This window comes from Macaca mulatta, chromosome 17 (assembly GCF_049350105.2).
Source record: "Macaca mulatta isolate MMU2019108-1 chromosome 17, T2T-MMU8v2.0, whole genome shotgun sequence".
Classification (NCBI taxonomy): domain Eukaryota; kingdom Metazoa; phylum Chordata; class Mammalia; order Primates; family Cercopithecidae; genus Macaca; species Macaca mulatta.
Window position 1 is genome coordinate 89339445 of NC_133422.1, and position 13632 is coordinate 89353076.

At 42.6% G+C, this 13632-nt stretch overlaps 1 protein-coding gene across 1 annotated transcript in view; it reads left to right on the forward strand.

Annotated features, from left to right (window-relative positions):
• Positions 1 to 5330: 5330 nt before the first annotated feature.
• The window catches only part of GPR180 (G protein-coupled receptor 180), a 29510-nt gene continuing 21208 nt past the window's right edge, over positions 5331 to 13632 (forward strand). The window contains exons 1-2 of the mRNA XM_001083934.5: positions 5331 to 5515; positions 9440 to 9598. Of these exons, the coding sequence (XP_001083934.1) occupies positions 5371 to 5515; positions 9440 to 9598 (304 nt within the window). The 5' untranslated portion in view covers positions 5331 to 5370. The remainder of the gene's footprint in view (positions 5516 to 9439; positions 9599 to 13632) is intronic.

Consider the following 13632-nt stretch of genomic DNA (forward strand, 5'->3'; position numbering starts at 1 on the left):
GGTAGCCAGCGGCAGCTTCCGGAGACTACTCTGTGGCCAATTTCTCCCCGCCCACTAGCGGGCTGGGCGGGGCTGCGCTCACCACCGCGCAGGCGCTGCTCCTTTCTCCCATTGCCTGGTCAGCCACGTGCAAATAGGGTCGCCGGTATGGTGGGGGTATGGAACGTTTTTCCCGGAAATGCCACCACTATGGATCAGATTTATGAATGAGTACCTCCTTTCATTCTTGTACTACAGCCATATCTAGAGGTTACTTATCAGTTGAGCTGAGAACGGGGAGTTGTTACAGATGGAGATGGGAGGTTGCAATTTCAAAATGATTTTTTTTTAGCCGGGCGGGGACAGGGTCTCGCTATGTTACCCAAGCTGGAGTGCGGTGGCGCGATCACGGCTCATTGCAGCGTCGACCAATGGGGCTCAAGCAATCCTCCCACCTCAGCCTCCTGAGTAGCTAGGAATACAGTCGTGCGCCACCACGCCCGCCTAATTTTTGGTAGAGATGGGTTTCGCCCAGTTGCCCAGGCTGGTCTCGAGCTCCTGGGATCCAGCCAATCTCCCTCCTCAGCCTCCCAAGGTCCTGGGATTACAGGTGTGAGCCACCGTGCCTGGCCTGCAAAATGATCTTTTGCTGTTGTTAATATTATTACAGGCCGGGCGCGGTGGCTTACGCCTGTAATCCCAGCACTTTGGGAGGCCGAGGTGGGCGGATCACCTGAGGTCAGGAGTTCGAGACCAGCTTGGGCAACATGGTGAAACTCTGTCTCTACTGAAAATACAAAAATTAGCCGGGCGTGATGGCTGGCGCCTGTAATCCCAGCTACTCGGGAGGCTGAGGCAGGAGAATCGCTTGAACCTGGAAGGCAGGGGTTGTAGTGAGCTGAGACTTCACCATTACACTCCAGCCTAGGCAACAAGAGCGAAACTCCGTCTCAAAAAATAATAATATTATTACAGACAGTGCAGAAGGCTTGCAATCATGATAACGATATTCCCTAGGTCCTACCCTGATATATTATCCTATTCTCCCCTTTGCTCACTCTGCCCCAGCCTCCCCACCCTCCTTGCTCTTCATTGAATGTGCCAGGCATGCTACTTCCCTGGGACCTGGATGGCCTTTCCCCAGATGTCTGCCCAGCTTTTACCCTTACTTCCGTTTTCAGCTTGAATGGCATCCTATTGACCACCACAATTAAAATAGCGAGCTCTGCCCAAACCTGCCGAATCATCTTACACTTCTTTATTTTCCTTCCTAGCACTCAACATTTACATTGATGTAACTGCCCTCTGTTTAGTGTTCCATGGGGTCAGGGGGTTTGTTTTGTTTTCTGCTGTAATTGCATGTCCTCAGAGACTTGGTACAAAATAAATGACCATTAAATATTGTCAAATAGATAAATAAATATCTTTTCTTTCCTCAACATGTTTGGGAAAAATGTTTGGCAAAGCTGAAAACGAATGGAAACGTCTAGTACAGGTATATATGTGGAAGTATCACATCACATATATACCTTGCCCTTTTTATAGGGCAAAGTGGTAATATATATGAAATATATATGAAAATTTCAAATGTTCATATTCTATGACCCCCCGAATTCCATGATGTATAATGTAAACAATTGTTCATTGCTATATTGCTTGCAATAATGAAACACTGGAAATAATCTAAATGTGTATAATGTCTTCTAACTTTTAAATGCAGTAGACTGTTTTATAGCCTTTAAAAAGAATGCACCAACATGGAATGAAGACCAAAATATACTGCAGTCGATACATACAGTTTTTTTCTGACCAGACTCCTCCCCCCACCATCCTTTATGATCTCCCCAAGTTGACCCAGGCAGGCCACAGAATGGAATCTGGCTGACTCTAAGCCAACTGAAGCCTCTTCTTGGGATTTAGAATTCAACTAAGGTGCTAGTATAGTCTGGTTACTCTACTTGAACTCTGAGGTCCTACAAAGCTGCAATTTTTTGGTGGCCATGTTCTTTTAAAGTAACTGAGGAGCCAAAAAGCCTGTCTTCACAGTGAGAAAAACCAAGTTGATTGAGAAGAAAGAAAAGATAGGAGAGGCCTAACAGCATTCAAGGCCTATGTTATGATTTTTCTTCAGGACCAATTTTATTCCTTTCCTTGGTTTACAAATACCACATATTTTTGTGGTATTTGTGACTTACTTGAAAGGATTCACCCTAAACTCTTAAAATAAGTTACCTTTGGGGATGAGATATGGGAAAGGAAAGGAGGAAATGGGGAGTTTAATTTTTACTTTATATGCTTTTGTTTTCTTGAGACAGAGTCTCGCTCTGTTGCCCAGCCTGGAGTGCAGTGCCACAATCTTGGCTTACTGCAACCTCTGCCTCCCAGGTTCAAGCGATTCTCCCATCTCAGCCTCCAAGTAGCTGGGATTACAGGTGCATACCACACCTGGCTAGTTTTTGTATTTTTAGTAGAGATGAGTTTTCACCATGTTAGCCAGGCTGGTCTTGAACTCCTGACCTCAGGTGATCCACCCACCTCACTTCCCAAAGTGTTGGGATTACAGGCGTAAGCCACCGCACCCAGCCCACTTTATATAATTTTGACTGTGAATTTTTTTCTGAGACACATGGATTACTTTTATAACAAAGAACCCTTGTAGTTTTTTAAATCCCAAAATATTAATACTTCCAGCATATTCAGCCAGAAATACTGAAAATGCTGGGTATATGGTAGGAGGTGGTCCCTCAATATTTTTTTTTTTTCTAAATGGTGAGGTCTGTTATGAGAACTTGCTTATATGTTATAGAAGCTTGTTGTTAAATGAAAATCATTTATATACATTTATTCATGAAATAATTTTGAGTTCCTACTTTTGTTACCTGTGGAGGGTCTTGACTGCAAGTTGTCCAGGTTCTTGGCATTTTGAACAAAGAATTGGACAAAAGGCACAGTAAAGCAAGGAAAGAATGATGCAACAAAAGAACGAAAGCAGAAATTTATTGAAAATGAAAGTACATGGCTGGGCGCGGTGGCTCACACCTGTAATCCCAGCACTTTGGGAGGCTGAGATGGGAGGATCTCTTGAGGTCAGGAGTTGGAGACCAGCCTGGTCGACATAGTGAAACCCGGTCTCTACTAAAAATCCAAAATTAGCCGGGTGTGGTGGTGCGCACCTGTAATCCCAGCTGGAGGCTGAGGCAGGAGAATCACTTGAACCTGGGAGGCGGAGGTTGCAGTGAGCCGAGATTGTGCCACTGCACTCCAGCCTGGGTGACAGAAGGAGACTCTGTCTCAAAAAAAGAAAATGAAAATACACTCCACAGTATGGGAGCCTCCCGAGCAGCGCAGAAGGACCTGGATACATAATCATCTTGGGTCCAAATACCCTCTAGAGGTTTCCCACTGGTCACTTGGAGCTCACCTCATGTAAATGAAGTGGTGGCCCCCAATAGGTCTGAATCCTTGCAGAAAGCAACGAGTCAGAGTCTGAAGTGGAGTTACAAAGGTCACACTCCTGTGCAAACATCTGATTGGTTGCAAAAAGCAATGTTACAGTGTTACAAAGTTGCGCTTCTATGCAAACGAAGACTCAGCTGGCAATCAGTCTGCTTGGGTAGGGACAGCCAATTTCTTATCTGCCTCCAGAGAAGGTGGGGATTTGCAAAGGGCATAGCCTGTGGTCCTTTTGTTACTTAGGGTGGAAAGTTAGGGTTTTTCTTTAAATTTAGTTCTAGGTGTGAAAAGGCCTTAGGTTCCCTGCCCCCAGGCCCTATTCTCCTGCCTCACTTTCATTAAGACAGGTAGGGCACGGTGGCTCACGCCTGTAATCCCAGCACTTTGGGAGGCCAAGGCGGGCAGATCACCTGAGGGCGGGAGTTCGAGACCAGTCTGATCAACAGGGAGAAATCTCATCTCTACTAAAAATACAAAATTAGCCGGGTGTGGTGGCGCATGACTGCAATCCCAGCTACTCGGGAGGCTGAGGCGGGAGAATCGCTTGAACCCGGGAGTCAGAGGTTCCGGTGAGCCGAGATCGAGCCATTGCACTCCAGTCTGAGCAACAAGAGCGAAACTCCGTCTCAAAAAAAAAAAAAAAAAAAAAAAAAAAGTATAGTCGCTGATCAGCTGGAGCTGACAGTAGAGGCGGAGATTTCAGACACATGAATGGATACTTACAGTACAGTGACTGAGTGCTCTGATAGGGAAGTAAGGGATTCTGGTGCCAGGGGCAGCTACTACAGACTTAGGGGTTTGAGAAAGGCTTCTTAAAGTGCCTTGGGAAGGAGGAGTAAAGGAGGAAAAGGAAGGTGAAGAGGTCCAGTATTGGAATAAGCAGAAGTATTCCAGCCAGAGGGATCAGGGAGTGATAAGGCCTAGAAGGGAGAACTTGGGAGTGTTCAGGAAACCGACGGCGGTGAGGATGGAGATGAGAAAAAAAAAATGGACATTTGAGAGGCTGGAGAGCCATGAGAACCTTTTGCAGCAAATTGTTTCCTACAGCTTTTCTGTGCCTGTAGGATAGAGATGGACTAGCCAATTAGAATGAAGACTGTAAAGACGGTCTTTGCCATAGGCCAAGAAAGTGATGAACCGAGTAGGACTGTGGTGGCTGCTTCCCACCCTCACCAGAAGAGGGGCTACTCCACACTTGTAATTGAATTGATTGAATGGGGGCTGGGGGCGGCTACAATTCCCAGCGGTCTGGTCTGCGGGGCGCGGGGCGCGGGGCGCGGGGCGCGGGGCGCGGGGCGCGGGGGGCGGAGAATAATAAAAGTCGAGAAGCCAGAGAACCTAGGAGGGAAAAATCGACTGGAGATGCCAAGAGAAGTCATGCGTTAAACTGTGGTCTTGCGGACCTAAGTGTCTTTGAGGCATTAAATCAGACACGTCCTGTCGGTTATACAGGCGCCGAGGAAGAAAAGCTGCATAGGAACACGATTTTTTCTTTGCGGGAGAGTTTTTCTCTCTCGACCAGAGACAGTCCTGTCCTGTGTTATCTTAAGTTTTTCCGAATCTCACATGCCCCTCGAAGGCCAAGCGGACTCGTGCGAGCGCGCCCGCGCATGCTCAGTAGCAAGACGTGCTAGGCGATGAGGGAGATGAGTTTTCCGTAACCTGAAGCAACATCCTACTGATTCCTCATTAAAGAAAAAGGCGGGAACTAGTCAAAAGCCGGAGAGTGATGGGACGCTCGGATCTGCGCGTCCCGCCCATTTCGGCCTCTGATTGGTGAATGTCTTTGGCTCGTGGCAGAGCAGCCCGCCTCATTGGTTCTCAGGCTCCAGAGCCGCAGGTCTCCGGCGCCGACCCCGCCTCCCCCAGCTGCCGACGTGGGGCGGGCAGCCGCGGGTAGTTGGGTGCCGAGGCGTCGGTGAGGAGCGGGAGACGGGCATGGGGGGGCTGCGGCTGCTGGCGGTGGCCCTCACGTGCTGCTGGTGGCCGCAGGGCAGCCAGGGTAAGACCCTGCGGGGCAGCTTCAGCAGCACCGCGGCCCAGGACGCCCAGGGCCAGCGCATCGGCCACTTCGAGTTCCATGGTAGGTTTGGGGGTGGGGAGAGGGATGAAGGCGCGTGGCCCATCCCGCCGGCGGGGTCCGCGGGCCGCTCCTTCCCGGCCCCTCCCCGCCACGTTGGGCGAGGCCGGCGACTTCCCCAGCCTCACCTGGACCTCCTGCGTCGCTGCAGCTGCCGGGAATAGTGGGATGCATTCCTTGCCAACCCCGCTGGTGCGGCTTCCCAGCCCAAGGCAGCGGCCTCCCGCCACTAGTGATCGTGTTCCGCACCTGAAAGCCGGTTTCCATTTCCCCAACCCTCTCCTTGCAAGCGAATGTGCAAATGACTGGTCGGCCGCATCTTTCCAGATCCTTCCCCCAGAGAAGCACGTTTGCTCCTTCCTGTCTCGGCCGCACTGTGTACACTGACGTACGGGAGAATTTAAGACTAGGAACTTAAATTTCTTTTTTTTTTTTTTAAGATCAATTTGCTGAGACCTGCTTGCAGCACAGTGGTTTTTGGAAACCAAGTAAAACACTTGATAATGTAGTTGTCATATTGAACAGTTTGGTTAATTGGCTACTAGTGCAGTAGATTTACTGTGGGCGGTAAGGCCTAGAATTAGGCTGATGAAAAAGCATGTAAGTAGCGCTCTGGAAGCTCCCTACTTTGTGTTCTGTGTGGCTCTTCTGAAATCAGAGCTGCATTTGATTATTACCTTTTGATCTTCCTCAGATATCAGTAATTATTCCTTCAATAAATGAATTTGCAATTCATTCTAATTTTGGTCTCATTTGCACCCTCACAATTTAAGTGTTTTTCTTGGTACTGTCAATTTGACTAGTGCTATATTTCAAATAATTATTTGCCTGGACGACATTAGGAACTTTGATTTGTACAGTCTTAAGCATTAAAAGATGCAACGTTGAACATCAGAATATTGGCCTAGAAAATGTTCTTAAGAGAAGATAATAGAAACTAGGAACTACTTTGGTGAGAAAAGGAATTTAAAGTAATGGGAAATTGCAGAATTGACGGAATAAAGGGAAGGGATCCTGAATTTTTTTTTTTTTTGAAGTTTTTAAGATACCTAAGAAAAGGAGTTCAGCAACCCAGTTTTTCATAATCCAATGTGGAATATATTTTGGGTGAATGAAGAAGAAACACTAGAAACAATTTTATTATTTTTTGGTCACATTTTGAGTTTCTCAATCAACGGACTGTAACCATACTTTGAGTATTGACAGCCACTGTCTTAAATGGCACAATGTGGACAGTGTTGGAAAATCTGGGATATATAGAAGACATGGGTTATTACTTAGGGCCAGCAGAGAGACTTGGACTTCCTCATAGTTCATGATGATCATCTGGTAAACGTGGAGGAGAAACATGTACTAAATTCGGATTTCTCAAGACAGATTGGGGATAAAGTGTTTCAAGTACATTCATTCTCTTTCATATGTATAAAATCATATATAGTTATTACCAATTTTCATGAATCCCAATTCAGTAAAATAATAATGCAAAAACTATACTGAAATAATGAACTGTAACTCAGAATGCAATTTACAGTGTTAATTGGGCCTCAGAGTCACTTTTAAGACTGTTCAAAATATGTAAGAGATTTTCACATTATTTGATATATACACTGTATATTTAAATATATTTAAAATGTTTGATAAAAGTGGTAATTATAGTAACAAAAGCATAGAAAAAAAAAATTTCCAGGAGAACAGAAGATCTTAAAATGAAAAATAGTCTCCTGTCTTAGCTCTTTTCACCCAGAATCCCTTTCCTTAGAGGCACTAACTTATTGCCATTTTTGTTCTGGGCCTTAAATGTAGTTGGTGTGTGCAACCAGGTTCATTCTGTATTCATCTTACAACGTATATTATTCTGAAAGTTCTTTTTTTAAAAAAAGAAGCCAGACTCGGTGGGTGGCTCATGCCTGTAATCCCAGCACTTTTGGAGCAGAGGCGGGCAGATCACTTGAGATCAGGAGTTCAATACCAACCTGGTGGCCGGGCGCGGTGGCTCATGCCTGTAATCCCAGCACTTTGGGAGGCTGAGGTGGGCAGATCACCTGAGGTCAGGAGTTAAAGACCAGCCTGGCCATCATGGTGAAACCCGTCTCTACAAAAATATAAAAATTAGCCGGGCATGATGGCAGGTGTCTGTAATCCCAGCTACTTGGGAGGCTGAGGTAGGAGAATCGCTTGAACCGGGGAGATGGAGGTTGCAGTGAGCTGAGATCGTGCCATTGCACTTCATCCTGGGCAATAGAGCAAGACTTTGTCTCAAAAAATTTAAAAAAAAAAAGACCAACCTCGCCAACATGGTGAAACCCTGTCTCTACTAAAAATACAAAAATTAGCCGGATGTGGTGATGCCGGGTGTGGTGGCACATGCCTGTAATCCCAGCAACTCCTACTTAGGAAGCTAAGGCAGCAGAATCGCTTGAACCTGGGAGGTAGAGATTGCAGTGAGTGGAGATTACGCCACTGCACTCCAGCCTGAGTGACAGAGTAACACTGGCCCAAAAAAGAGTGTTGTTCTGTCACCCAGACTGGAGCGCAGTGGTGTAATCAAAGCTTACTGCAGCCTGAGATTCCCAGGCTAAAGCCATCCTCCCATCTCAGCCTTTCGAGTAGCTGAGACTACAGGCTCAGCCACCAAGCCTAGATAATTTTTTTTTTTTTTAATAGCAACAGGATCTCACTTTGTTTCCCAGGCTGATCTCAAACTCTTGGACTGGTGATCCTCCCACCTTGACCTCCTAAAGGTGCTGGGATTATGGGTGTGGCCACTGTGCCCAGCCCTTGAAAGTTCTTTTGTAAAAGTCATAGATACCAAATTTTGTTTTAGATATAATGTGTCTACTCCAGAACACATACATTTAAACTTTCCTGCTATTAGCTATGTTTATTTTTTATATTAAGAGTATAATTAAACATTAACACCTATGTCATATTGAAAAACAGAAACTTTGGTGGGACTTTAATTTTTAATTTTAATTTTAATTTTTTTCTTTTATTATACTTTAAGTTCTAGAGGACATGTGCACAATGTGCAGATTTGTTACATATGTATACATGTGCCATGTTGGTTTGCTGCACCCATTAACTTGTCATTTACATTGGGTATATCTCCTAATGCTATGCCTCCCCTCTCCCCTCACCCCACGACAGGCCCTGGTGTGTGGTGTTCCCCACCCTGTGTCCAAATGTTCTCTTTGTTCAATTCCCACCTATGAGTGAGAACATGTGCTGTCCTTGCGATAGTTTGCTCAGAGTGATGGTTTCCAGCTTCATCTATGTCCCTACAAAGGACATGAACTCATCCTTTTTTATGGCTGCATAGTATTCCATGGTGTGTATGTGCCATATTTTCTTAATCCAGTCTATCATTGATGGACATACGGGTTGGTTCCAAGTCATTGCTATTGTGAACAGTGCTGCAATAAACATGCGTGTGCTTGTGTCTTTGTAGCAGCAATGATTTATAATCCTTTGGGTATATACTCAGTAATGGGATGGCTGGGTCAAATGATATTTCTAGTTCTAGATCCTTGAGGAATTGCCACACTGTCTTCTACAGTGGTTGAACTAGTTTACAGTCCTGGTGGGACATTTCTATAGATTATGAATAAAATGTAAAACAAGTGGTTGTAAAGTGAGGCAAAAATTGTAATACAGTGAATTGTCCAAATACCCTAGATATTTGCTGTTTATTGAGTGAAATATTATCAGTTATCAGCTGAATTTCAAGGAAATACCACACGTTCATTTGAATAATCTCTTGCTTCTAAATGTGGTGTTCATTCTGATGTGATTTACCTAGTTAAGCGAGATTTAAGAAGAATTGTGCTTTTTAAATTTCCATTTTGGTAAGTAGAGGTGTTGAGTTGTCCTCATGTCTCAGTTTCATATAAGACCAAACTAGTTGATAATTTTTGTTTTAATGTCAAGGTGACCATGCTCTTCTGTGTGTCAGAATCAACAACATAGCAGTAGCTGTTGGAAAAGAAGCTAAACTCTACCTGTTCCAAGCCCAGGAATGGCTAAAGCTACAGCAAAGCAGTCATGGTTATAGCTGTAGTGAAAAATTATCCAAAGCTCAGTTGACAAGTGAGTATATCCTTTTTTCTTTGATCATTAGATACGGTTTTTTTCCTCCTAATGTTGAAATACAGTACCATATGTACATATGTTACATCGCACGGTGATGACACTTTGTCTAGTACATTTTAAGCTGAGTTTTAACAATGCCTTTCCCTTCTTTATCATTTTTGAAAAATGAAAATCCAGATAATTTATATAGGAGTCCTTTCTTTCATTCAGACTCTTTACAGTTTGTATAATTTATGCCAATATGGAAAATATATTTTGACCCAGTGGCAGCATGGAATGAATGGTAACATTCGTTGAATGCTAATTATCTGCCAGCACTGAGCTAAATGCCAAACATGTATTATTTTAGTTAATCGGATAATTTAGCTCAAGTGATGCTATTTCCCAACATGTCATTTGAACATGAGACTTAGTTACATGGTGATACAATATGTCACTTTGACAGCTAGGCACAGTGGCTCACGCCTGTAATCTCAGCACTTGGGAAGGCCAAGGTGGGCGGATCACCTGAGGTTGGGAGCTTGAGACCAGCCTGGCCAACATGATGAAACCCCGTCTCTACTGAAAATACAAAAAAAAAATTAGACAGGTGTGATGGCACACACCTGTAATTCCAGCTACTTGGCAGGCTGAGGCATGAGAATTGCTTGAAACTGGGAGGCAGAGGTTGCAGTGAGCCGAGATCACACCACTGCACTCCAGCCTGGGTGACAGAGTGAGACTTTGTCTCAAAAAAAAAAAAAAAGTCTCTTTGAGATGTACCAGCACCACATCATTTGTATACTGCTGGTTTGCCTCTAGAGAGGCTGTACTTTTAAAATCCTAATCTAGTGGCTTAAATCTGTGATCCCATTCATTCTCATCAACATTGTCCTGTGCATTAGAGTGCTAGCCATCCAGAGTGAGTGAAAGTTTTTTTAAATATGGAAATGAAGAACGTGTGCCATTGTTTCCATTTTGCACCTTGCAAGTTAATTAGGTGTAGGAGACGTTAGAAATTTGAAGCATCCAAATGCTTCAAATTTGGGAATTACTCTTCCCTCTTTCCCATTATTATTCAGGGACTCATCCATATATGGAACATGGTAGTCTCCTCTTAGCCTAGTCTAGCGAAACGTTCATTTCTAAACATCCAGTCTTTATCTTATCAGCTGTCTGATTCCCTCATAAGGCAACTAGTTAGAACAGTGAAAAACGCAGAGGTCCCCAATCCTTGCCACCCATTGTGGGGATCTTTAATGTAGATTTGTGAGCTGACATTGTGAGAAGATAGTATCCTGAAGATGAATGATTGGATTCAACTATAAAAGAGACAATTACATACAATTATTTACTTTGACCCTGAATTCAAAACTTATCTGGGAAATATATGCAGATTCTCATGATTAGTTATCTCTTCCTTTCTCTGCCAATTTGCTCATCTAAGTGTTCCACGTATGTATGAAAGGTCATGTCCTTCAGTTCCCAATTCCTCTGGTGTCTAAACTGAACTCACCATCTTCCCCATCCAGACCTGGTCCTCTTCTGGTGTTCCCTGTTTTAAGAACTGGCACTACCCACCATCTAGTAAACAGTTGAGAAACCAAGGTGTCTTCTAATACTCCCCTCTTTGACCTTTCTACCTCCCCATCCATCAGTTAAGTCTTGAGGTTTTACTTTTAAATATCTCTTGAAATCATCTTGCCTTTGCTATTTCAGCAGTCTCCTACCTGGTTATTCTATAGCCATGCTGGTCTCCCTTCTGTAACTAGATGTTTCTAAATAGCAGATATGGTTATGTTACAATCACTTCCTCACCACACCCTTAAAATAAATGGTTTCCCTTAACCTGACCAGCAAAGCCGTTTCCCTTAACCTGTCCAGGCCTCCTTAACCTGACCAGCAAAGCCATTGTATACTGGCTGCTGCTTACCTCTCCATTTTATCTCAGGGCATTGCCCCACTCACTGCATTTTATTTCAGTGCTACCTTGAGCCTTTGCATAAGCTTTTTCCTCTTCAGCCTCCCTGCTGGCTCCTCCCTCGATTAAGTTAACACCTAAGTTTTTATAGCCTCTTGCTTTCCTACATAACACTTACTATAGTTACCACTTTCCATTGTATTTATTTGTTATAAAATCAGTCAATGAGAGCAGTAGGGCTCTTTTGGTGTGTTCATTCACTGAGTGCTTCCACTGTTTCATGTACTATGCTAGGTACTGGTGATAGATTAGTGACCAAAATGTCCTTAAGGCTGGTGGCGGTTACCAGAATGAATCAGATCAGTGTGAATAAATGTAAAATTGCTATTTTGATAAGCCCTATGAATGCCAATTATATGGCACTATGAGAATGAGAATTTATCGTACCCTGGTGCTTAGTTAAGTTTTTACTAAGTATTGTAGAATGAATAGTCGTAGACCTTAGTGTTTAAGGGCTTTTTGTTAGGTAGGTTGTTTGCTTTTTGCGTTTGACATCTCAAAGACTTTTTCTGTCTCCAACAAAAACTTATTAGGCAGTTTAAAGCTTTGAGCGATAGAAATATTGATTTGTTCTCTTGTATCACATAGTCAGTATTATACTATATACTTTATACACTTAAAAACATCATTTCTGTATGAGTCATATTCCTGTATTCCCAGAACTTCTATATGCCGGGAGACAGTGTGGTGCAATGGGAAGACCACAAAACTGAGAATCACTGCTAGTGATTTATAGCAAGAACTCGTTATCTTTGAACCCTATTTTACTTATCTGTACAACAAGCAAGTTGACTAGGTTTCCCTAAGGTTCATAATAGTTCCAAAATGCTGCCATTCTCATTATAACTGTTAAGGATGGAGTTACTTATGTATAGGACTACAACTTAACAAAACCTTCTGCTGTTGTTTCTTTTTCTATTTTCTCTTTCTTTTCCCTGTTCTGTTGAGTGCAGAAGTATTCTTTGGAATTGTGGAATGAAAGATATCAGGAAACAGGAATTTTAGAGGAGTGAAGGTTGTTTTGTCAAATTTTGGGGCCTAAAATAAATTTAATACTGATTTCTACGTATATATACTTCACCAGTTTTTTTTTCCAATAACAAAATCCAAGTCTTAAGTCTCTTCTATATATTAGTTGTCATATTTATGGTATGTTATTTAGGAGCTTAGATACATTTAAACAAAAAGCATATCTTTAAATTCATGATGTAATAGTAGCACATATTTAAGAATAATTCCTTATAGCAAGTGCTTTTCTTAGCTATTAATGAGACTTAAGAGTTAACAGCCTTTCACCTATTTGGTAATGAACTCAGCAACTCTGCCCAGCTCCTACGTAAAACCCTGCCACTGCTGTGTGCTATGAAAGGACTAGCAGATTTGAAAAATCTCAACGTTGAATGTTGCTTGACTCTCCCAAATTAATGTTTGAGAAATTATTTTTCAATCATCTCTTCTGTCATAAAAATCTGATTTAAAAAATACTAAAAACTATTTTGTAGATTTTTAAAGCAAGCAAACAAGACATTTAAAAGCACTGAAAATGATGAGTTTATGTATTTCTATCTAAACAAGGAGATTTGGAGGAATTTTCTATCAGATTATAGGAGCTAAATAAAATATTGTATACAAAACATTTCAGTGTTGTCTTTTTACATGTTATGCATATGATTCCTTTTGTAGTTTGATATATTTTGTAAATCATTTAAAGGTGTTAGTATTTTATTGTGTGTTTTGGTTAACAGTATTCATTTCCTTTTATAATATGATTGGACAATTAGCTATTCAGCACCATTCTCAGCAGTTCAAGTTTTGTTAATATTTGAGGTACTAATTACACCAGCATAGAATATGCATGCTGTGCTGTAGTCTTTTGTCTCGGAAACAATGAACACACGGTTTTGTCAAGAGGCTTGTTTCCCAGGCTTGCTGAAAAGACAGCAAGACAAAAACTAAAGGCCAGTATCACTTTATGAAGCACACTTTTATTTCTGCTTGAAGTAAATCCACATAATTTAAAATGAAACATCAGAAGTATATTGGTAAAAGTGTGGTTTTTAAATATTTTATC